Source organism: Mchenga conophoros, linkage group LG14 (assembly GCF_057382185.1).
Source record: "Mchenga conophoros isolate Kocher_MC1m ecotype Shallow Benthic linkage group LG14, M_conophoros_male_GT1.1, whole genome shotgun sequence".
NCBI lineage: Eukaryota > Metazoa > Chordata > Actinopteri > Cichliformes > Cichlidae > Mchenga > Mchenga conophoros.
Window position 1 is genome coordinate 19182929 of NC_140539.1, and position 26280 is coordinate 19209208.

The 26280-nt window shown below is 44.2% G+C and overlaps 1 protein-coding gene and 1 non-coding gene across 3 annotated transcripts in view; both read right to left on the bottom strand.

The window, feature by feature from the left end:
- Positions 1 to 26280, bottom strand: part of gucy1a2 (guanylate cyclase 1, soluble, alpha 2) — a 54829-nt gene that overhangs the window by 10732 nt on the left and 17817 nt on the right. For both annotated transcript variants that reach the window (XM_085245702.1, XM_085245703.1), the window contains exons 6-8: positions 13607 to 13819; positions 12328 to 12600; positions 3058 to 3201 (exon numbers count right to left, since the gene is read on the bottom strand). In XM_085245702.1, coding sequence (XP_085101828.1) covers positions 3058 to 3201; positions 12328 to 12600; positions 13607 to 13819 — 630 coding nt within the window. The remainder of the gene's footprint in view (positions 1 to 3057; positions 3202 to 12327; positions 12601 to 13606; positions 13820 to 26280) is intronic.
- Positions 16509 to 16580, bottom strand: trnap-cgg (transfer RNA proline (anticodon CGG)). The gene has a single exon. It is a non-coding gene; the product is annotated as a tRNA-Pro (tRNA).

Here is a 26280-nt window from a genome sequence, read left to right on the forward strand (position 1 = left end):
TATCCATTTTTGTCTTTTAAAAAAGAGCTAATTAATTTCATATTTTGCAAAATTGTACTAAACCAGAAGTACTCATTACTCAGTATCTTTTATTTAGGACTTTCTAAATGTTTTGGTTATTCCCAATAAGAAAAACACTGAATATCAAAGCCTCAGCCTGTAATACGATTTAATACAGCAAAGCCTCCAAAGCCACTTTGGCATCGTAAGTGTGCTGGGTGACCTTCACAGTGACTGGACTAAGGATAGTCATAAATAAATCATTCCCTTTTCCTTTTTATTCGTCTAAATTAACATGAGAGGTTGAAACTCGGTTCACTCCTTCGTGACTCTTTGCTTCCCTTCCTACTTAAAATACTGTACTCATCATTTTTCCCGCAGCTTTCCTTCTCCTCTCTCTTTGAAGCCACACACAATTTAAAGCATTTTTAAAAGTACAGTGAGACCACTGTTAAATGCAGTTCCACAAACTAGCTTTCATTTTCGTACCTATGAAAATGAGCTGATAAGTGATCATTTTGCGATGATGTGTCAAAGCTCACAACACCAACATGATGTGGACAGTACCACTGTTACTATTTCAAGTGCAGCTGTTAAATGTGGCACTATATGGACACATTACACCTACAGGAGCTTCTCAGCCATAAAAACCCAGGCCATGAAGCACCAGGCGCACAGTTTTTAACGCTGATGTTAATGCCCGAGGAGGTTTGGATCTCCACAGCTACTGAGTCAGCAGAGTGTTGCCAACTTTTCCGCACTACACGCCTCAGCACTTGTCGACTCTGCTCTCTAACTTTACTGTTACTGTGGTTCTCGAACACTCCCACTTTGCAATAATACCACTTACAGTTGATCATGAAATATCTAAGAGAGGAGAAATTCCACGAACTAACTTGTTGCAGTGGTGGCATCCTGTTACAGTACTAGGCTCAAATTTAGTGAGCTCTTTAGAACAACCCACAATTTCACAAATGTTTGTAAAGGCGGACAGCGTGGCTACAGGCTGGATTTTATACACCTGTAAAAATGGGACTGGCAAAAAAAGACAAACTTTATAGTTAGGGCAATCCTCCCTCCCTTAGTTATGTTGCAATAGGTCCAGGCTGCTGAGGGCTTCCCATGATGCCATTTTCTTCTTCACTTAACTTTTTTCACTCACCTTTTTCTGTTTATACATCTCTCTGCATTTAATCATTCATTATTATTAATCTCTGTCTATTAATTTCTAATCCACAGCATGTCTTTGTCCGATTTTGGCAAATGAGCCTGGTTCTACCGGAGGTTACTTCCTGTTAAAAGGGAGTTTTTCCTTCCCGCTGTCGCCAAAGCTCTTGCTGATAGGGGGGTCATATGATTGTTGGGGTTTTCTCTGTTTTCTCTTTATTATTGTAGGGTTGTCACCTATATTGTAAACCCGCCCTGAGGCAACTGTTGTTGTGATTTAGTGCTATATAAAATAAATTGAATTGAATTGACTGTAAACATCTGAATTCCAAGATTAAGAGATTAGATACTTTTGTCCATATCCTGAGGTATATTTTTCTAGCAATATAACTGTATTAAGTGTTCCTTTCACACAACAATAGAACAACAATAGGACATAAAAATGTCCATAAAATACAACAAACTTATGTGTTGGACCTGGTGTAAAAAGAAAGATAAAAAAAGAGTATTAACTGCACCAATGTCAGCTAAGCAACACTTAGGCTGTCTTAAATATGTTGTTGGCTTGGGTAAACCATCTTAACATATAATATTTATTGATTAGAAAACATGGAAAAATTGAGAGATAGAAAAAGTAACAAGGGAAGAATCAAGAAAAAGGAAAAGGGGAGCCTATCTTTACCTGTGTTCTTCTCTTCCTGGAACACTTTTTAGTACTAAAAATAAATGACTGCACATAGTATGCACAGTATGTTTTGTCACACATGTTGATATCCTGGGATAACAGCTGCAAAACTAGAATTAATGCAGGATTAAGAGTGGGTTTTTTTTCTTCACTTAAATGCACACTGCATATAAATATGCTTCTTGTTCAAGAAAGGATCTTTAAAGCATCTTTAACCAATGTGTTAATAGTGCTAACTGGCTGATGAAATTTTCAAATTAAGCATGCAGTCCAAAGCTTCACAATAGCTGGCTAATTCACGGCACTTCTAAATAAAGTATTCGGTGCTTGGCTTAAGGGTGGTAATATGCCAAGAAAATCTCTTGGCAATTAATAAATGTCACTAACGTCTTCATATCTTTTCAGATTTTTTCTTTCTGTTTCTGGCACTGCTAGAAAGTCTCACAAAGTCTTATTTATAATTATAACCACAGGACATAAAAGAGAAATGATTGCAAACTAAACTTGTTAAGGAAGCATTATCGTAGTGCAGAGGCAGCTCAGTGAATGGTGCACTCAAACTAAGGTTTCATCTTGTTGGAAGTGGATGAATCAGAGAAAACTGTTAAAAGGGAAATATAAGACTAATGAAGCTTATGTGAAAACAAACACTTGCACTTTGTTGCATGCAGTCATTTAGCTACTGTTATGACTGAATGCATTGTTTAAACTGCCATGGAATAACGATTGATAACCGGAGAGGATACGGTGAGATATTTGGGATTCTGATCAGCAAGTAACTGACTGATCACACTTGGTTTGATAAGTCCACATTGTCAAGAATGTCAATATCTGGGAAGTGAAGAGATAAACAGCATCATTCGGCACCAAATTGTAACCACAACCTTACAGAAGGACTTCGGATCAGCTTAAGTTATTTTGATAACAACCAATTCAGCAGAATTTGCCTTTTAGTATGATTTGCTTTACAATTACACACACACATGAAGTTTGAAACGTAAACCTAGGTACAGGATCAACAGTAGCACAAGATTAAACTGTATATAACTTATTCAGGAGACAGCTTTCTATACAAAAAATAGATAAATAGCAGGAAAAAAAGGTTAGGGATGCAGAATAGGAGAGAATAAACAGACGCTTTCAACCCCTTTAGCAAGTTGAAATTATTATAAGGGACGCAAGATGGAAAATGAATGAAAACTCACCTTGATAGGTTTACCGTCAGGCGTCAACACTTCCTCTGAAAGCTCCATCATCTTCAGAGCCATGTGTGCAATCGGCTTTGCATGACTATCAACCTTCTTGTGAAGCCCTCCTGCCACACAGTAGGCATCACCTATTGTCTCAATCTGCAAAATGAAGAGTGGCTATGAGTACATGTAACTATGTTAAGCTAAAGCTGAAGGACTTCAATGAGTAAGGAGCCTTTGCAGAGCCCAAGTGGGTGTTCCTCAGCTGTTGGACATGGTTGGCTGAAGTGACTTGTGCTGGCCCATCTCTGCCCAAAAACATTTGAGGAATGCTCACTACTTCTCTGCAGAGACCTCTCCTTGCTCTCATTCCTGATAAAATATATAAACTACAGCATATCTCTCTTGCCTTAGACAAAAAAAAGTTAAAATGTTTTTAACTCATTCACTGCCAGCCATTGGCAGTGAATGAGTTAAACCCATTGACTCATTCACTGCAATTGACGGCTATAGACGTCAATGGCAGTGAATGAGTTAATCATGATAAAATTATCAGTATTGTATAAAACCAATCAATTGTGGGTTTATTTTTATCTGTTTTCCTGGAAACCATGAACATTTTAAAACTTTTTGTACTTAACCAGGATCAACCTAAAGCTTACATTCAAGTGGAAAAAAATAATTGTTTCTACTATGGTGAATTGCTGGTAAGTGAACCTGATGATTGTCCTATATATTAACCATTGTTATGCTTCCCTGTTAATGGGTTGGGAGGCAGAGATGCTTGGATCAACCTAAATCCACTCACTGGCCACTTTGTTATTTACACCAATTCAAATCGTGAGCAAATCAGTGCATTTAGGCATGTAGACACAATTAAAACAACCTGCTGAAGTTAAAACTGAGCATCAGAGTGAGGAAGAAAGATGATGATGAAAGAAAGCGTTAAGTGTTTCAAAGACTGCTGATAGCCTCGTACACAACCATCTCCAGCTCTCAGATTTACAGAGAATGGTTTGAAAAAGAGAAAAGGCAGTTAGTTCTGGGTGAAAAAGTCTTGTTGATGTCAGAGGTAAGAGGAGAATGTTCAGACTGCTTCAAGCTGATAGGAGGGCAACAGTAACTCAAATGACCACTTGTTACAACCAAGGTCTGCAGAAGAGCATCTGTGAACATATAGCACATTAAACCTTGAAACTAATGGGCTACAGCAGCAGAAGACCACACCAGGTGCCATTCCTGTCAACTAAGAACAGGAAACGTTGGGTTACTTAACGTAATCCCTGGTTCTTTGATAACAGAGTGAGGTGTTTCACTATGGGAATCGCCTCGGCGTGACCAACTACGGAAGCTCCAATGACACCACGTCTGTCTATGACAGACCTGTCGAGCCGTGCTCAGGGCTCCGCCCCCTCGTACTAACACGGCCGACCAGCTCCTCCTAACTCATTCCAAGCAGATTTCTTTCCGTGCCTAAGCAAGGAGGGAAGTGTTGGTGAAACACCTCACTCTGTTATCAAAGAACCAGGGATTACGTTAAGTAACCCAACGTTCTTTTTCTAACTTCGCTCGGTGTTTCACTATGGGAGATATGGCCCACTCCCGGATTGCGCCAGCTCCCGAAGCTACTCTCCAGTGCTACTCCAGGATCTCAGGTCGAACCTGAGGCACCAGAATCCAGCACCATCTGAGCCAGGGATGACTGTGCAACATCCAGCCGATAAAACCGGACAAACGTGTGCGGCGTAGCCCAGCTTGCTGCCGCACAAATATCCTGGACTGATACACCTCTGAACAACGCCCAGGATGTGGCCACACCCCTAGTGGAGTGTGCTCGGAGTCCCGGGGGGGCCTGCAAGCCCTTACAGCTATAAACCAGAGCTAAGGCCTCTACAATCCAATGAGCTAGTCTCTGGCGTGATACGGGCCTGCCCTTGTGAGGGGAGGCCCAGGAAACAAACAGCTGATCCGACTTCCTGAATCCAGCTGTTCTGTCAACATAAGTCCCCAAGGCCCGGACAGGGCACAAAGTGTTCAGCCTCTGCTCCCTCTCGGAAGAGAATGGAGGGGGGTGAAAAGCTAGGAGCTCTACTGTAGGGCACCTGTATGATGTTTCCAACACTTTAGGGACAAAGGCTGGGTTAGGCCTCAGGAGTGCTTTAGTGAGTCCCGGGGCCAACTGTAGACAAGAGGGGTGAATAGACAGAGCCTGTAATTCACTAACTCGCTTGGCTGTGGTTAGAGCCAACAGCAGAGAGGTTTTAAGAGAGAGAAACTTCAACCCCACTGCCCCAATAGGCTCAAAGGGGTGGTGGGAGAGGGCGTCTAAAACGACTGACAGATCCCATAAAGGGACCAGTGGTCTAGAAACTGGGAGCGTTCGACGCGCTCCTCTCATGAAGCGACCTACAAGGGGGTGCTGCCCAGCAGGTTTATCACCAAACCCCACGTGGCAGGCTGAAATAGCTGCTAAATAGACCTTTATAGTGGAAAAAGCTTTCCTTTTGTCCAGCAAGTCTTGAAGAAAACACAACAGCTCCACCACTGAACACTGAAAAGGGATAATCTGCTTTTCATGGCACCACTCTTCAAAAACACGCCATTTACTGCTGTAAATGGAACGGGTGGAGGAGGCTCTGGCATTCTGAATGGTTTCAATAACCTTCGGAGGCATGCCTGCTGCCTTCAAATTCCACCTTTCACGGGCCAGGCCCAGAGAGCAACCTGGTCTGGATGGGGATGGTATATCTCCCCCCGCGCCTGAGACAGAAGGTCCCTGCGGATGGGGAGTGGCCATGGCTCGTCCACCAGAAGCTGGATGATTTCTGCTATCCAGTGTTTGGATGGCCACCGTGGAGCTATTAAAATCAGAGACAGCCCCTGATCCCTCACTCTGATCAGTGTTGGGGAGATCAGGCTGAGGGGAGGGAAAGCATACAGCAGAGTTTTTGGCCAAGGATGGGCCAGCGCATCCACGCCCAGTGGCGCGTGTGCGTCTGACAGGGAGAAAAACAGGGGGCACTGTGTGTTTTCTCGCGAGGCGAAGAGATCTACGGCAGCCCGGCCGTATCTCTGCCAAATCTGCTCCACCACCTGTGGGTGAAGCCTCCATTCTCCGAACAGTGGATTTCCTCTGGACAGGAGGTCCGCCCCCCTGTTCAGAATTCCTGGCACGTGAGTTGCCCGAAGGGAGAGGAGCCGAGTGCTGCTCCACATAATTATTTCCCTGGCTAACCTGTGTAGCTGCCGGGAACGGGTGCCGCCCTGGCGGTTGATATAAGCAACTACAGTGGAGTTGTCTGTTTTCACTAAAACATGTTGACCCCGGAGATACGGCAGAAAATGCCGTAAGGCTAGGAGCACCGCGCGGAGCTCCAGCACATTTATGTGATTCAGAGTGAGTCTCTGTGACCAAACGCCATTCACTGCTCTGCCCATCATAGTTGCACCCCAACCTGACAGGGATGCATCTGTGGTCAGCGTCACCCTGGATGATACTGCCCCGAGCGGTACCCCCGCCGCGAGAGCTGTCGGGCTCCTCCAGGGCCGGAGAGCCGCAATACACGGCTGCGTTATTTTTACACCACGACTGAGATGTCGGCGAGGGCACAGCTGCAGAGAAGCGACCCACCGCTGAAAATCTCTCATCATAAGCAGCCCCAAGTGTACCACCGATATCACCGAGGCCATGAGGCCGAGGAGGCGGAGACAGAGTCGGAACCGCACGACTTTCCCCAGCTGAAAACGGGAAAGACAGTGAGTGAAGGATGCGATCCTCCGCTCTGAAAGTGCGATACGATAAGAGATGGAGTCTATTCTGAGCCCCAGATACTCTGTAAACTGTGCGGGTTCCAAGTGGCTCTTTTCCAGGTTGATAGTGAACCCAAGCTCCGTGAGGTGATTCACCACCACCTCGGAGTCTTTGATCGCCTGCTCGCGCGATCGTGAGCATATTAGATAATCGTCTATGTAAGAAAATATTCTGATGCCGCTGTTCCTTAACGGAGACAGCGCTGCCTCCACACATTTGCTGAACACCCTCGGAGCTAAGGATAGCCCGAATGGGATAGTTTGAAACTCGTACGCTACGCTCTGATAAGCGAACCTGAGATATTTCCTGTGTGGAGGATAAATGGCGATGTGAAAATATGCGTCTGATAGGTCGATTGTAACAAACCAATCGCCTGTGTGAATTGAGCGACAAAGCGTCTTGTGTGTGAGCATTCTGAACGTGTACTTTCTCAAATGCTTGTTTAACACACGCAGATCCAGAATAGGACGGAGCGACGTTCCGTCCTTTTTCGGGATGAGGAAATAGCGGGAGTAAAAGCCCTGCTGAGCTTCTTCGCTGGGAACCGCTCCGATCGCCTGTTTGTGTAACAGGGAGGATATTTCCTCCTCCAGCACATTCGCTGAATCGCGACTGGCCACAGAAGCTAACACTCCGCCGAATCTCGGTGGTTTTGCCGCAAACTGTAGTCTGTAACCATGGGAAATGGTTGACAAGACCCAGGGATGAACTGCGCATGCGCGCCACCGCTCCAGCCGCGCTGCGAGCGGGCCTCTGAAGAAGCGGTAGCGTGACGTCACCCCTGTCTCCCGGAAGGAGTTGGGGCTCTCCCCCTCGGGAAGAGCGTGAGCTCCCCCCGCTGGGAACAAAGACAAATTGCAGTGATTTTCTTTCGTTTTTATTTTGAAACTGGGGGGACATTCTGCCCTTGGCAAACTGCCTGGCTACAGAAATGCACGTTTTATTTCTTTTGTTACCCCCAAACCACAGTGAAGTGTCTGGTGACTCTGGGCAGTGCTTGGTGACACAGACAGAGTGCTTAGAAGTGTTTGGTGACACTGCGCCATTTGTCCACAAGTCTGTCCTCCCTGAACTGGAGGAGGAGACTGAGAGGGTGCTCCTGGTGAACTGGAAACTTCCGGAGACCCTGAACTTTGGAGTGATTTGGTTACCCCTTCTAACACCTTCCTTCTCTTTGGGGAAGAAAAGAGGGGTGACACAGAATGCGTGTGCTAGGCTGACCGCTTCTTTTTCCCCTCTCCGGGGTGTGACGGCTTGTTCTTTGCAGCAACTGCTGCAAAGGAATGCTTGCCCCAAGGTCTTCGGTTCTCTACCTTGGCCTGGTGGGCACCCTGCTGGCCTCCTGCTCCTCTTTGCATTCTGACCCCACTCTGTCTCCCTCTCGCAGCTGCTGCTGTTGCTGCAAAACCAGCTCTTGGCACCTGCTGGGGCTGAGAGTTAGGTTTTCTGGGTAAGCAGAGATTGAATGCTTCACCCTCCTGCTTTCTGCGGGTGCTTGTTTCTCTCATTCTCTCCAGGGCTGGGCCAAAGAGACCCTTGGTTGGGTCATAGGCTGCATCCATGACCTCAGCCTTCTGAGCATCACCCAGGCCTGACAGGTTTAGCCACAAGGCTCTCTCACCCGAGACTGCAAGGCCCATAACGCGACCACACCCTTGGACTGCTCCCCTGGAGGAGCGAAGAATGAGATCATTAACCACGCAGATTTCATCCCAGAGGGCTGGGTTCGGGGAACCCGAGTCAAGCTGACGGCCCATGTCTTCCAGAATTTCTGCCTGATATGCTGATAGCAGTGTGACTGCATTAAGCGAGCACACTGACTGTGCAGCATATTTGTATGTCCTTTGATAAATAGATGCCGTGAGGCGATCTATCTTGTTGGGCAAAGAAATGCTAGAAGAAGCTGAGATTGCCCTGCGGTTAGGGTGAAGGTGATACGCCACTGAAGGCTCCACTGCTGGGGGTTCAGTCAGCCCCAGTTCACCCATCCCCTGGATCTCAAGCTTAGAGCAGCCCTTGGTCGGAAGCTTGCTTTTAAAAGGGCTTGACCAATAGCGACTCATTTCTTTCATGCAGGCTGGGACTGCTGGCAGAAGCTGCTTTGATGGCGGCAAGGCTGGTGGGAGCCTCTTGCCGTCGTACAAGTCGCGTTCTGCCCCTTCGGCATCCTGGGCGGCTGGCCATGGGATGCCTAGCTTGGCAGCAGCCCGTTACAGACCTCGTACAAATTGCTGTCCACCAGGGGTGCAACTTCAGCCCCACTCGGTGGCCTGGACTGCTGGGGAGGAAAGGTAGAGTCATCCTCCTGTTCCTCATCCATGTCCTCCAGGTCGAGGAGGTCGGAGTCGGCATCGCCCTCCGCGTCCTCGCCACCCGGCTCGCCCACGTTTTGATCGAGGAGGTCCTCGAACGATGGGGGCATGAGCGGGGACTCTTCTTCCATCATGTCCGCCCAGCTTGTGGAGGCTTGCGGATGACGGATATCGCTCGTAGCAGTAGCAGCCGACAGGCAGGGGTCCTGACTGTTCGTTACTGCTACTCTCAGCCTCCTTTCCAGGACTTTCTCTGGCATCAAAGCACAGTGTGGGCATCCCTGAGGGTCCGCCAGTGAAGCCTGAGCATGCTTGGCACCCATACAGACGATGCACATTGGATGAGGGTCCCTGCCCGAGATGGTGGCACCGCATGATGCGGGGCACGGGCGGGATGCAGCCTCTTTAGCCTTCGGCTCCGACCTTTTGGCGGGCGTAGGAGCCGTAGACATGGTTAGCGGAAAGGGGTGAGACTAGGCTACACCAGGCTCGTCTCGACACGTTAGCCCGTAAGTAGCTAGGACTAGCAGCGGGTGTTAAATCCGATCTAGTCGCGGCGGGAGTCAGCTCGTCGTGACACGTTAGCTGCACTCCGCTAGCCAATATCGTTAGCAACTTAATGCTAACCGAACCCTACGTCGACCAACAAGCTAACGCTAGTGAGACGCTAATGTGGTTCGTGGCCTGCTAACAAGTTAACGAACAGCTCGCCGTAACGCGTTAGCCCGAGTCACACAACGTCGGCTACCTTGCTAACTAAAACCAGGAACCGCTGGGACAGCTCGCCTGACGCGGTTGCTGTTCCACAGTGCAACTCTAAGTACACTTCTTTCGAAGGACTTACTCAGCACGATCCAAACTGGAACCGGAAAAACTGCGTTCGGCGACGTACTCCTACACGGGACGCCTGAGAACTGTTAAGCAGCTAATCAAGTTAGCTTGGATGCGCTGAGGGAGCTCAAAGTAGTTTCTCACGGGAAGAAAGCGAGAATGAGTTAGGAGGAGCTGGTCAGCCGTGTTAGTACGAGGGGGCGGAGCCCTGAGCACGGCTCGACAGGTCTGTCATAGACAGACGTGGTGTCATTGGAGCTTCCGTAGTTGGTCACGCCGAGGCGATTCCCATAGTGAAACACCGAGCGAAGTTAGAAAAAGAACTGACGCTACAGTTCAATTGGGCTCACTCACTGAAAATTGGACAGTAGAAGATTGGAAAAAGTTGCCTGGTCTGATGAGTCTCCATTTCTGCTGCAACATTTGGATAACAGGGTCATCATGAAAGCATGGACCCATCCTGCCTTCTCTCAACAGTTCGGGATGCCAGTGGTGGTGCAATAGTGCCTCTGAGTACCAACTGAGTACCGTTTCACTAGCTGGGCCCACGTCCTTATTTTAGGTTTGGCAGCATTTTTTAGTAGATAAAGATGAATGGCTTAATCTAGAATTGAGCTGCAGTTTGGGGAAGGCCTAGATGGGCCTGGCAGATCCCCATGTACTAATGAGAAATGAAGAAGTGAAAGAGTTGAAAAAGGGGAGGGAGGTTGGGACACGAAGAACTGGGGGGGTCATATATAGATAAGACCCAGAAAGGGCGTGTTTGGAGGTGTGGTCCTGCTCCTGAAATTCAGATCATTTATCTCCAATTAACCAACACAGTTTGCTCACCATGTCTATCCCTTTATGACCGCAGTGTACCCCATCTTCACATTATCATACTGGTGCCATGTCACAAAGTTCAAATCATTTTAAACCAGTTTCTTGAGCAGAACAATGAATTCACTGTATTCAAATGGCCTCCATCAGACCTCAATCGGTTGTTTCTGTGATGTGGTGGAACAGGAGAGTCACATCAGGGTGTAGCTAACAAATCGGCAGAAACTGTGTGATGTGTACGAATACCAAACACGTCACATTTTCTGTGCTCATCATTAGTTTTTCCAATCCCCATTGATTAATGAGGATTTTACACTTAAGAGAGGTTTCACCTCTTCTCAAGTATACTGATTCTGTGTAATATCCAAACTATGACAACTGCTGCATAAACAGAAGAAGATTTAAGCCATAAAGCCAAGTATTTCCTAGTCTGCAGTAGCAGCAAGTGTAAACAGTTTAAGAACGCACGTGTCAATAAAGCAAACAAAGTGTCACTTTCATGGATGTCTCCACATGACAACACAAACTAGGTGTCATGGACACAGACTTTTAAAAAATGGCACAGAAGTGTGTGTTTGTGTGTGTGTGGTGGTGGTTGGGGAAGGGGAGTAGAGAGGCTTGGAGACAAACTGCTCTCATTAAGGCCTGCCACCGGCTAAATCATTTCGACAGTAACCATGACAATGGCGACATATGGGTGATTCAGTCTCCTCACCATGTCCTCCTGTTTCTGCTTTCTCTTTGACACACACAAGCTGACACCCTAACTCTTCCCCTGCTATACACATATACCTCGTTACATACAGTCAACTTCCCTGCCTTCACCCTCTGCATCTCACTTCGCCGTGTATCTGATATGTGTGTGACACTTCTGAGAGAGAACACAGTAACAGCGCATTTTTATGGGAAATTGTATGCTGCCGTCACGCTCACTGAGGTACCAAGGTAGAGATGAAAGATGACTGACGATGGCGATGATGGAGAGGAGCGAAGGTGGAAAAATTGAAAACAGGTAAAAAGATTGGAAAAAAAGAGGACGTGGTAACAGAAAGTAAAGATGAAAAAAGAGGAAAAGACAGCAGACTACAGTGATACAGTAACTAGGCATAAAGCCACACTGTCAGATGGACAATATTGACACATCTTTGTTAAGCTCTCACAGACTGGCCATTAATCAGTTACTTTTTCCACAACACAAGTGCACCCACACATGAGGGCACGTACACACACAGTGCACGCACACGCACTTGCACAAACACAGTGACACACCCTGAAAAGGCTGGCTCGTGTGGTAACACTCCAAAGATTCCAAGAAATGAGGGCTCTAACTTTCTGGGAAGGTTTAAATTTGGGAAAACAATCTTAATGAACTCATTTTACACAAGTATACTCATTAACCGGTAAAGATATTACATTTGCAACCAAATCAAACTGCTCCTCCCTAAATAATATTTCACAGTTCTATTATTACTACATCCTATGAAGGAGGCGGATATCTTTCGGTCTACTGACCTTATAAACATCCAGAATGCCACACTGGTAGTCGAAGCGTGTGTAAAGTTCATTCAGCATGGAGATGACCTGCATAGGCGTACACTGAGCGCACACGGCAGTAAACCCCACAATGTCTGAGAAGAGCATCGTGACGTCATCAAACTTGCGAGCGGGCACCGGCTGACCCTGCCACAGCTTCTGCGCCACATCGCCCGGAAATATGGAATAAAGCAGGTCCACGGTTCTCCTCTTTTCCTCTTCCAGTGCCTGATGAGTCCGCTCTAATGTGGCCTGGAAGAGAAGAGCGAGAGGTTGTGCGCTTTGCTTTGAAGAGGGCACTGATGACAGAGATGCTGAGATGTGGGAGTACTGCATCAAATTTTTTAAAAATGCTGGTGGATGCAAATGTATTTATGTGTGATTGTTTTTTCTGGATTGTGTGTGTCTGTATATGTTTATTTGCATCTCTGGGTAAGCTTCTTAGTGCTATACCATTGTTCAAGCAGGCAAGTTGACTCAGACATAGCTATTTATAACACTAGCCTGGGGGTGTAGTTGCAGTGAGAGTGATGCAATGAACAGACGCACAGGATTGGGTCAAGACTCAGTGACTTGCTCAAGGGTACTTTGAAAGCAAATTATGAGAGGAAGTCCCAGGAGCCACATTTTTTCCAGGCAGTATGCATTAATACAGTCAATATGGAGCTTTAAGTAGCCGGTACAGCTGAGGCACTGGATTTAATTTGTTCACTTCAGTTGTTCGCATTGTGGAAAAGCTCAAATAAACATACTGAATATTTTTGTGTAGTTTCACCAGTTTAGGCGCCATGACTTGGTCTCTGACAAACTGAACAGCAGCAAAGAACAAGGTGAGCCTCACATGAAGTGAGGCAGTCAGTAGGTAGTAGAGGAAAAAGAGAGAAGAGTAGCTTGCTGTAGACACTCACTGTGTTAAGACTTCAACAAGCAGTGAGCCGTAACTCTCAACATTGAGTTCATACTTAGCATCACAAGAAAAGATTGCAACGTAACAAACACATGAGTGAAATGACTATAGCTTAAGACCATACACTTTCTTATTCTTGATATATGTTGCTAGCTAGTGCTAACCCCCCCCCCCCCCCCCCCCCCCCAAAGCCCAAACAGCTGGTCTGTCCTTAATCTGACCTATAAATGTGCTTCTGGATGAAGCACAAAAACACAAAACTTCACTCGTAAACCTTTGTGGAAAGCCTTCCCATTAGTTAAATGGGTAAATTAGTTACTTTGCCAGAGCCTACACTGTCAACCGATTTACCTTGAGTTTATCCATTCTCTTCTTCAGGCCATCCTGAGCCTTGGCCTGCTCCCCAACCAGGATAACATCCCGTGTGGCATCATGGATGGGGATATCTGACAGGTGGAGACCTCTGCCCATCAGCTCCTCCAACTTATCCACACGGGGAGAGCCCAGAAACATCACGGAGCACGACTCGGGCACATGGATCATCTGACCCTTCAACTCCATCACCTGGCAGGGAGAAGAGTTAAAGAGGCAAACGTCTATTTACTTTTTCTTTACTTAAAGAAAGCAGGCAGACTGTGGTTTTGACATCAGCTTTGTAGCTTTAAAACGACAGATTCTTGTTATCATAACCATGTTCAATTAATACTAGTAGCAGACAAATAATGATCTACAGTACTTGTACTAATGAAACAAAAGTGACACGTTTGGATTATGACTGATAAAAGACCTACTGATGTTTTTAATATCCAGCTATTATCCAATATCAAGCCCCATTATAGTCGTCTAGATATAGCTCAAGGTCAACAGCTGTTTATTCGGTGGCTGTTTGTTGGATGTGCTCAATATTAGTTTTCAATAAAAAAATTATATGCAATCATACAAATAATAACATAATGAGTCAAAAAATTGCAGTCTGCATCCAAATGTACATATACATAATGCTGTAACTACAACACAGATTAGAATTACAGCAACAGCAGATTACTATGATTTAGCTAACGTTTTGAATAAGATTTTGAAAGGCAAGATCAAATGTTTTATAATGTATAAATGCACGCAGACTTCTTGGGAAAGGGTCTGTAAGAACTGGATAAAGTTTATTAGCATTAGCAACAGTTACAATGTTAGTAGATCCATGGACAACAAAAACTTCAGCCAAAGAAGGCTAATACTGGTTTGGCGAAAGGTCAAAAGATGTGGTCAAGTTGGGTAAACTGTAACAAAAAAAAAAAGCGACCCAATCCATAACCGGCAGCTCTACTGCCAACAATATCTTCACAGTATCAGAGAGATTTCAGTGAGGTTTTAATAGCTTCTGACATTTTGCTCACAAGCACTTACACCCAATGACAAATGTGTGCAGGACCTGCTACATGTCCTTACCACAGGTGTGAGGAACATAAACAAAACAAGCCACCTTTTGCTCTTTGCAGACATAATGTAGAAGGGAGAGACTGAGGCGAGCATGGATGGCAGATTTACAAGGAGATAGTGAAGAAAGGCATTACCGCCCTTTTGAACATGACTCTGAGTTGTGTCATGATGCTAACTAAGTGCTAGAGGCCCTGTGGATTAGCCCCTTTTAATTTTTCTCTCTCCTGCTCAGTCCTTAACCCTGCTCCTTCCTTTTTCTTCAGTTCCTCTTCTTCATTCTCTCTTCACTCGTCTTTCGTTCCTCTCTCTCTGAACTCGTCTCTGTCTGCTCCATTCCTTCTCGCTCTCCCTCTTTCTCCATAGTGTCAGATAGATTATTCCGCCAGTGAGCACACTGCAGCCCTGTTTTATTTATAGCACAAGGCTCTCCTAGGTCTGCATAATACATACAGTCTACATCTACACACAAACACGGCATTTCCCCACACATACATCGAAGAGGGACACACTCACGCGGCCTGTGACTGTCTGTTTCTCAGAAATGCCGACAGTCATACATACAAAAATGCATGCAAACATATTTGCACATATGCAGGCTGCAACTCATAGGATCTGAATCTTGTTGTGATTCAGTTCAGATGAAAACTACTGGTTGACAGAGTTCATCGCACTGGAAAAACAGTCATGTGAGCATAACTGCTCGTACACGCCGATGCACGCGCTCAAATGCACGCAGAGAAAAAACATATGCCAACCTGAACAAATGTCTTTGTGAGCTGCTGTTTCCTGAGGTTGAGCCTGGCCAAGTGGGAGGGCCTACACGTCTGACATACTAACAAGTATCTCCATGGAGACTGTGACATCAGTACAAATATACTACTCTCCGTCTTGTCGGTCTCTACGCAGCCTTTAAATGCTTTTTTTCTGACTGTTTCACATGATCAAAAAGTAACACTGATATTTTTTTCTCTTTGAAATCTGATTTGCATGAAAACACAAATTATAAATTGATCTTACAACTTATTTTAGTTCAGCTAACTGCTGATATTGGAAGCAAGGCAACATTGTTTCAATAATGACATACGGGTCCTAAGTTTGCCTGCTTTTAAGCACTTTGAAGGCTCCTAGTTGTTATTAATAAAAGTTACACAGAAAACACTGATTGTAACTCAGTTATCACGATGTCATCACGATGTCCCTCAGTGTTTCTATTTAGTGTGTACATCTTATCAGACCACTACTGTAACACGATATGTACTATTAATTAGATAAGTATGATATATTGGTGCCCAGTATATTACAGGCCGATAAGATTGAAAATTAAATTACTGTTATTGTTCCAATAAAGGCCGATTATTGCATCTGATAACGCGGAGCACAGCTGTCGACCAGAGACATCCCTCGAAACCCTGCTGTGAGTGGAGATTTTGACCTCCTTGTTTTTCTCTCATCTCCTGTGCTCTCCATAGAGGAGGCAGGGCTGAACTCCTCACACTTACACAAAGGGGACCATGTGTGACTTGTCACTTTATTTAAAGATGACAATACAGATTGAAAGCGATCGTTAAACAACGTTTTGGAGTAAATATACAAAACAACTTGTAGCCATGTATTGACAGTATGTCAGTCAGGAGATCAAGTTTATATTCAACTGTTTTTTGAAATACGTTAGTGTGTTTCTAAATGTATGGATAGGTCCTGTTTTTATTGGGAAAATATGTATAAACATTAACATGCAATAGTTTTGAGCTACCACTCATTTCTTTATATTTTTTGGGGGGCAAACATAGAAAACATGAAATATTTTTTAAACCATTCAGGGCTCGTCCGGGATTTGAACCCGGGACCTCTCACACCCGAAGCGAGAATCATACCCCTAGACCAACGAGCCAGCACAAATATAGATTCTGGCCCAGGATTTTTGCACATTACTGTACATCTATATAACAAATACATGTTTTGCTGGTCCCAATTTGGCATTCGTAGGATTCTGTTTCATATAATCCATTATTATGCCAAAACAGGCCACACCAAAACAATGGTTGGTTATCAGTAGAGTAGATGACAGTACATTACAGTACAGTGTACTAGCAGCAAGACCATCATTAAAGATCAAGCACTTCCAAGCTCTCATGAAAAACTAATAGGAGCATGACAGAAGCCTGAATAATGTCTAATAATAAGTCATCATTAAAAAGCCCCCACATTAACTACATGAAGTCCAGTAATTGACAGATTAATGTGCAGTGTAATGTCTGCACCGTGTCACGGCATTGGGATATCAGCCCTACAAACATCCAGCAATAATTTCAAACCATCCTCCAGATCTAACATAATTTTCTGAAAGGACTGTTGTAAACATTCCCAACTGTTAGTCTCCTTTTTTGTTGATTTTCAGTTTTTTCGATACTGTTTCACAAAGAAGGTTGAATTTTATTAAATAAAGAGGGTTTTTGTACAGTAGCTATAATTGTACTGCTGCCTCGCCACCTTGCTCTGAATGTCCGTCCCTGTCGCTCCGTCGCTCCCATTTTTTGTGTTAGTCCGCGAGAAAACTCACACACACACACACACACCCCTGGAGGCAGTCGTGCTGCCCTAGTTGTGCGCCTCTGTTTAGCTCAGCACTCTCCTCTGCTTCTGCCTGCATCCCTGTCATCATTGCACAGAGAAAGAGGAGGCGAGCGAACTGTACGGAGGTTAGGGAAAAGGAACAGTGGCTGGAAAAGAAGGCGACAGAGATACAGGGGGAAGGTTAGGAGAAATGGGTGAAAGAGAAAGAAGGAAGCGAATGGTGAAAAATAGCAATATTATAGAAATAGCTGGAAGAACAAGTGAGGAGAAAAGGTTGTGAAAAACCAGCAAATACACAATAAAGACAGAAAGAAGACAGACAACAGCAAAAAGCTCTGATCAGATTTTAGTGAGGGAGAAGCTACAGGAGGCACTGAAATGTCCTTTTTAAAATGTTGTTATAAAAGCAGAAAGTAAGGTGAGGTCAGTGTGTTGTAACCCTACTTCAGCATATTGCAGTGATTCTTGTTTGTAGCTGGCAATAAAGTCAATGTGTGTTCACCATAAGGGATCAAAACTTCTTCTGCACCTATGAGATAAGCAGTAATGCACTTTACTACTGCATGCCATGCTACTGCACATATCTTATCTTTTAATTATAGTGTGCCTCACCCGTGCCTCTATCTGGCCACCCGTGCCTCAATTTTATTCCACAACTTAGACATCCACATTACTCACACTCTCATAACACATACATATAGGTGTTGACCGTCCGATTGGGATCTGGGATTTGGGGCCTCCCTGCTGCTGCGGAGCCTGGGGCGGTCTGCTTGCCTCCACCCCGGGGGAAAGGGTAACATCTCCTGGGTCTAGGTGCCGTTTCCCCCTCCAGGGGCGAGGGTACCTGGACCTGGGGTATAGAGTTTGTTTGGGGAGTGTGATTGTGTGTACAGTGTCCATGTATGTCTATCCCTACGTTGGGTGAGTGTTAAGTATTTGTATATGTGTGCATTAGGGTGGGAATGCATGTTTGTGTCTGTGTGTGCCTGTTTGTCTGTGTTTATATTAGAGATAGCACGATACCACTTTTTTATGTCCGATACCGATACCGATATCATAAATTTGGATATCTGCCGATACCGATATTAATCCGATATAGTGTTTTTTAATCAACAAAACTGTTTTTTTAAATATCTTGCTGCATTTTGTATAAGTTCATACTCAAGTTTAAAACAACAACTACACTAAAGCTATTCTGTTATACCTGTATGCAAAAAAAAAAATATTTCATAGTTCAGCAATACTGATCAATCTAATAAACTTAAACCTACACCATCCTCCCTATTCTGGTATTTTAAAGAGTACTTAGCATAAATATTAAGCAACCTAACTAATAGGGTTCCAACTCCCAGCAACAACAAAAATAAATAAATAAAAAATAGGGAACCACCCCTCACGCTCCACCTCATGATGCTTAATCGACGTAATCAACCTTAATTTGATGCAGTGTGAAAAAAAATGCACAGAAATCAATTATTTTTCAAGAAATATTAAATAGATTCAACATCTTTCTTCAACAAAATTGCACACTGCACAGATGGTACCTTCCCAAAGGAAAAAGTACTATAGCTTACTAGGGTATATATATTAGACTTAATAGTCACTATATACAGTAATTGACTTCTATTCATTTTACATCAAATTAAAACTTTGGGTGTCAGATAATTATTTATTAAAAGCTAGACATTTTAAATGAGAATAAGAAAGAAAAGTATGTCTTTGTGCCCCCTTTTCCCTGTTAATGCCCTATCGGCCCCCCTGGCTAAACTTTGCTAGATCCGCCCCTGCACAGTTACCAGCGTCAGCTACGTAGAAAAAGATCCTCGAGTAGAAAGTAATAATAAATAAATTCTAACAACAGCTTATCAAGCTTAAACGTGCTGCTGTTGTTCAGCCGCTGGTTTCCTCTTTCTGGTGCAAAGTGGGCCAAAAACAAACAAGAGACACGGACTCGCGACAGAAAAGCCGATCAGCTGATCATTAAGCAGTTTCATGATTGAAGTAGCAGCAAGAAGAGGCAGTCGCTTGTTAAGCTTAACGCAGGAATGCTTTACAAACATTCAGAGATGGACTTACACACTTGCTTTACTTCTCTCGGGGATAACTTTGTTGGAGATGAAATGCCGGGTTGCTAGCGAAGCTCCAAATGCTATCCAGATTCCAGACCACCGACAGGTCCCGCATGCCACAGCCGCTCTATCACGTGATGCATACTGCTCCGACGTGCTAACGTTCTGAGGTGAGTTACGGCGTGTTGCAAGTTTTGTGAGGTGCTTTCGTGATATTTAATGGATCGGATTACATTTTTTATTTTTCTCCGATATCCGATCCAGTAATTTAGGTCAGTATTGGACCGATACCGATACGTAATATCGGATCAGTCCATCTCTAGTTTATATGTCAGGTTGGGTCTTACACTCCACCTCTCTGGGAACTCCCAGGCCCTCCAAGGCCTATCTCCCCTCACCACACTCCCTGCCGGTAAGTGATGCCCTCAGGCATCGGTGCGTGGTGGTTCTTGGTGTCCGGGGCTGGGCACTCAGGTATGTACCAGCTCACTCCCGGTGACTACTTGGCGGGGCCTGGTGCCTGTTGCTTGGTCAGGCCCCTTCCGGGGCAAAGGGGGCCCTCGGGCCTCCGGCCTCTGGGCCTGCGGCTCGGTTCACTCTGGCACAGCTGGCTGCCGGCAGAGCCGGTGGGCACGCCAGTGCAGCCCCCTCTGGCTTCTGCTCTGTGGCTACTGGGTGTCCCCTCATCTGGGGCTCTCCTCAGCTCTTCCCAGGAGGGTGGCACGGATGCCCCTCCATTGGTCCTCCTTGGGCTCTCGCACTCTGGGGCCTCTGGATGTCTGGAGCCTGGATCTCCTCCATGCCTGCTTCATGCCCTGGGGGGGGGGGGGGGGCTATGGCTCTCTACATCCTCTAACAGACCATTACATGGGGAAACCTTTTGAATACAAGCGCACTGATCCACACAGGTGTGCACACGGGTGTTCACTGTTCATAGACATAAACTACACCTTTATTGGCTGCTATTTCCTAGCACATTGTGCTGTCGGTCCTGCTTGCTACACAATAACATTCAATATTTAGTATTTACTGCTGTTTACACTTAGCTAGATTAACGTGATGGTGTTGTGTTTAGTATGTTGCTCTGTTTTGTTTTGTTTTTGCTTGTTTTCTCTTCTTTTTCTCTCAACAGGTGATCCAGGAGATTTTTTTTTCTCTTCTTTCTCTTTTTAAGTGCCCTTTCTCACTGTCCCTCTTCCCTTCTGTTTTTCTTTTCCTTCATCTTTCTTTCTCCCTTTCCTATCCCTCAGTCATATCTGTCCCATCTGTAACAACTGAAAATAAAATAAAATAAATAATAACAACAAAGGTTGATCAAATGGACCAATACGGCAAGGCCATGATGATCCATTTGGCAAAGTGTGTAGTTGGTGTGTAGTTACTAGTTATTGAGTGACATCATAATGCTTTTTCTAACTTTAAAAGGTCAGAAAGATGTTTCCTTATTAAATTACACCAAGGCAAATCAAACCTACATATTATTAACAGCTTTATTACATGCTAGCAAGAACTGCCTTTCCCTTCTTCATGCTCCAACTAAAAGCCATAAGTGCATATTTGTTTTCTGGATATGTAATATTTACAATACAAGATCAGCAGCAAACAGTAGTATTCACATCTGACTATTGAAATGCACAGATTTGGGTGTCTGTGGCCATTGGCAGCAAGGGAGAGAGGGCAAAGGATAAAACAGCTCAAAGGTACTGAGAGGTAAACAGAGGCAGAAAGTGAAAGGGGGGGGAGAGACCAGAGAGAAAGAGACAGGCATGGGGGAAAATTAGACGCACTCGACTTGAAAAATGGAAGAGAGGAAGAGAGAGTGGAAGAAGGATAGCAGGAGGTGGAACAGACAGTTAATGGATTGTCTTTTGTGAGCAGACTCTGGCATGTCAACAGATTCTCATTTGCATGAACAGGCACTGAGCAGCAAAGAGTCAATGAGTCAGCCTCCCTCACCCCCTCTTTCACTCACAAACACACACGGACAAAATGCTACAAAGATCTGGCTATATTGGACAGTTCTCTTATATCACACTCTCACAGTAAGACAAGCGCACACGCGTACACACACACACCCTGAACCCAGGACATCCTTGCTTTGAGATGCCAGCTGAGCTGTTATTTGGTTTTTAAGGTCTCAGATTGAGCCACTGACAGCCCACTCTTTTACAGAAGTGACTTTCACACTTCACCTCACTGGTGCCAACAAGATTTAGTGACTTTTCACAGCCCTTCAGTGACTTTTTTTTTTTGTAAACCACCTAGAGAAAACTCTGTGTTTAGTATCGCAAATCAGAGATCTTTCTTAGAGAGCGAGGCATACCTCTTTCACCACAAGAGGAAAACTACGAGGCGTTCTGTTACTTTCTCCTGAAAGTTACATCATCATGGCCGTTATCTTCAGTCCTGTAAAGCCTGAAATGTGAAATAACTGCGGGAAAATTCTAGATTTTTGAAACTGGACCATTTAGTGAACCTTCTGACATATTTAAAGAAAATAATGTATATAAATGAACATATATGTATCATGTTCGCTACATCCATTATTTTTGTGCAATTTATTGCTTAAAAATGTTTTGTGCAATTTTTATTTAGGCTTTTCGTGGGGGACGAAATCACACTGATGATGCAGAGGTCACAAAAAGTCATGTATTAAATGTGATACACTTGGCATGACAGGATTAACTTACTGTATGTGTAACATGGAGTGCCAATTTAGCTCGACAGGTGAGCAGGAGCCTGTGTGTTACAAGGCTGAGATGTAGCTCCTTCCCCTGCTTCCCTGTCCACTATCTAATAAAGGCAAAAAGAACTTAAAAAACATTTATTTTCAAGTTGTTGTTTTTTTTAAACTTATATGTGATTATAGGTTATAGGTGATTTGGTTAGTGAAGCAGTTCTAAAACCTCTGCTTTGCATTATGATTACTACCAAATCTCTGGGCCCCAAAATATAGTATTTGGGAGTATAGTATGTGCTCGTCCACAAAAGATTGATACGGTAGTAGGGTGGAAAACAGATCCGTCCCAAGAATCTGATGAATGTGCCTCTCCATTACTTAGATATGTAGATGTATTCATTTTAAGGCTTTATCACACAGGGACTCAATTGTCAATCTCTGTGCCAAATGTTACAAAAACACTGAAGCACTAAATCTGTATAAATCCTTCTCTTTCTATTTTAGGTTTCTTTGTCTCAACAATCACAGGCTAAAAATATTTTTACCGTTTCCCCCTCTTCTGATGTTTTCTCCCAGTCTGTCAGTTCATTTCTTTCCTCCTTGTCGCTGCATTTTATTAAAGTAGCAATTGTAAACATAGACAGGAAGGACACTGATTTTCAAAGCACTCTCCACCGAACAAACGGTAACGACGGTGATTTATCTCTCAGAGATCAAAGGCGGCGCTAATGTCAAGATTTTCTTTGTACTCCGACAAACAGGTGCACAAATAATGCGCACACACACAAACCTCACTGAAGAGTCCATACATATGCAGTACAGAAGCATTTGCTACGCAAGTATTACACAGCAGATTTGTCCATTCCTTGACAAATGTTTGTTCACTTTATCATTTAGCAAGATTTCTTTGTGACTGCCCAAAAACACACCGTGTTATTAATAACTGCCAAAAATCAGCTGAACAATATAAGCTTAAGCTAATATAGACCACTTCACACATAGCGCTCACTTAGACTTCGACTGACTCATCCTAACCAGAATTTTGACTCTTTGACCCAAAGAGTCTAGGACCTTTTCTGATATTAGTAACAAAGCATCACTGCTGTGGAGGCAGATGCCATGACTCACAGATTCTGAGCTATTCACCCTGTTACTTTTAAGAGCAACAAAATATCAAAATCCAGTGCATTCAGACCTTGCCCCCAAAAATACCACCAAACCTGCCAACCTTTCTCAGACATGAGATATTTAACAGGAATCCCTTCATCAGCCTGTTAAAGTGAAGCTGTTCTATCATTCATACACCACTGATTTATTGGGATTTTTTTTTTTCATATAGCCATGACTATAGTTTACAGAGAGTGGCCAGAAAAGGAGAAATGTGAGCTTCATTTCTCTGGTTGATGTCAGAGGTAAGAGGCAAATGGCTAGACTGCTTTGGGCAGATAGGAAAGAAGCAGCGACTCATACAACCACACGTTTCAACCAAGGTGTGCAGAACAGTTCTGTGAACTCGCAACACATTGAAACTTGAAGCAGATGAACTACAGCAGCAGAAGACCACACAGGGAACCACTTCTGTCAGCTAAGAACAATAAAATGAGACTACAGTTCACACAACTCACCAAAAAGCAGACAACAGAAGGCTGGAAAAATATTGCCTTGTTTTGATGACTCTGCTGCAACATTTGGATGATAGCATCAGGGGATATTTTCTTGGCACACTTTGTGTTCCTCAGTACCAATTGACTATCATTTAAATGCCACACCCTACCTGAGTATCAATGCTGAGCATGTCGGTCACTTCATCAACACAGTGTACCCATCCTCTGACGGTTGCTTCCAGAAGGATATGTTAGGATGCCTGGGTTGTTGACCCAGGGTTTGAGTTTATTATATTATTTATCATTTCTAGTCTTTGGTCTCTTAGAGTTCTGTCTTATGGTTTATGTCTCGGTGTAATCCTTAGTTGCTATATCCCCGTGTCCAGTCAGTGTCTGTGTCTGCCCTGGTCCCACGTCTCTGTTCCCTCTGTTGTAGTGCCTGCCTGTGAGTCTGTCTGTAAGCTCAGTCTGTGTTATGTTTCCTGTTTTACTTTGAAAGTCCGTGTCTCGTGTAAATGTGTCTGGTTTTGCTTCCTTTGTCTCGTTAGGCCTGATTTTCCCCAGCTGTGTTTCCCTCCTGTTACCCATTCCCTGATTGCTCCCTTTGTGTATTTAAGCCCTGTGTTTCTCTGTGTCTGTGTTGTGATCTACCCTTATGTAGGCGGTCGGTCGGTCGGTCGGTCGGTCGGTCGGTCGGTCGGTCGGTCGGTCGGTCGGTCTGTCTAGTCCTAGTTTTGTTACCCTTTTGAGTTCAGCATTAAAGCTGTGTTTTGAGTTACTTTCTGTCTCCAGAGTCTGCACTTTGGGTCCTTCTCCTGCCTGCACACAGCTGTCACATAACAGGATAAAGCATTGTGTCACTTAAACTGGTTTCTTGTACATGACAGAGTCTCACCACATTATTAAGACTGGGAGCATTGTCACTATGTTTCACTGTCTGACCTCTCACACAGATGTTTCAAGAGAGCTCTATCTTCTGTATGAAGAAAACAAAAATGCACCATACTAAATGCATATGTACTTATTCCAAATTAGAAACAAGGAATCCAAATAATCTAAGAGGTAGGGCTGGACGATATGGCCTAAAATCCATATTGCGGCATAATTTGAAGCACGTGCAGTAAGGATATATATCATGATATATTATTTTCTTCTGTATAACGTATTTTCCACACTATAAGGCACACTTAAAATCTTTTAATTTTCTCAAAAATCGAGAGTGTGCTTTATGTATAAATTCTGGTTGTGCTTATTGACCTCGAATTAATTTTGGCGTGCAGAAATCTGTTAAAAAATGTTTTAGTACAACTTTGGTAAGCTGCACTGCTTGACGGATTGTCAGAGCATTACGGCTGCCGTAGTGAGGAGCTTCGCAGAGTATTCTGGGTCCAAAACTCCGTCCCAAAGTCAAACTGAGAGTTTAAAACGGTCTAAATTCTTTCATCTTTAATAAAATCATCAGCGTTGCTGCTTTACCAAGTGTAACAATTAAGTTTAACATCCATGCATCCATGAAAACAGAATTTATTAAATTTAACGGAGTTACAAGTTAACAGGAAGTTAGCTCGCTAGTTTACACCTAAACATTTCACGCCATGTTCTGACTGAGAGATTTTTGAAACGAATTAAAACGTACAGCTCTGCTACCACTTCCAAAATAATGAAGACAGAAAACTAAACAGCAGTGGTGTTTGCAGGGTTACTGAAGTTGGACTACCTGGTATATAATGTTGTGCTACGTGATTGCTAGCGACACAGCTATGTTAGCATAACATTAGCACAGTGAAGCTGGAGGATGAACATCAACTTTTCTTCCACTCATTAAAAGTTAACGTGAGGGATTCTGGTGGTTAGGGACAAATGCAATCGCATAGCAGGATGCTATACACGGGCCAAACTTCAGTCAGGAGAACAACTGAGATTATTCATGCACAATACAAGGTTAGTTATTAATGGTAGTCGCTGCTCTTGTGGTGTGTGCGATGCTTTCGACCAAAACAGGCGCAGCTTGATGACATCATCAACATGCACTATCACAATAGAGCGGTATAGTCGAAATCTCTGACGTTGGCCAAATTTATATCGTTTCAATCGCATATTGTTTATGTCGCCCACCCCTACTAAGAGGCAGACGTAAACTCCAGTGTGAGAGAAACATGACGAAGGCGATGATGCATCGGTTAGAGGTGAGTATATAAGAGTGCACTCTGTTTGCACTCAGTGTGTTGACCACAGTGTTCGCTGCGCACAAAGACCAAGCTGACCTTTTCAGTAGGTCTCTTGCACAGCACATATCCCTGGGCGAAGAGAGGAAAGAAGTCAAACTGAAAATTCAGTGAAGGCCATCCAAACAAGCACACACATTGCACGGCACTGGAGTGAGGCCGCTTTACCTTGGCCTGTCGCCTTCACTGTCTGCCCTTTCTGGTGAAAATGTCAGCCCATCCTCTCGTTTTTTTTCTGCCTGTCTGCCCAGGTGACACAAGATTCACCGGGCAAAAATTTGGGAAAAACTATATTTGCCTGCTCTGGAAACACATATTTTAAAGTCTCTAGCAAATAGTATTTGGAGTTTGGAGATGATATATAACTTAAATTTCAGCAGTGCCAGGTTTGGTCACTGGTGACGCACACAGAAGGAAGCCTCACTGACTCTGAAGTAAA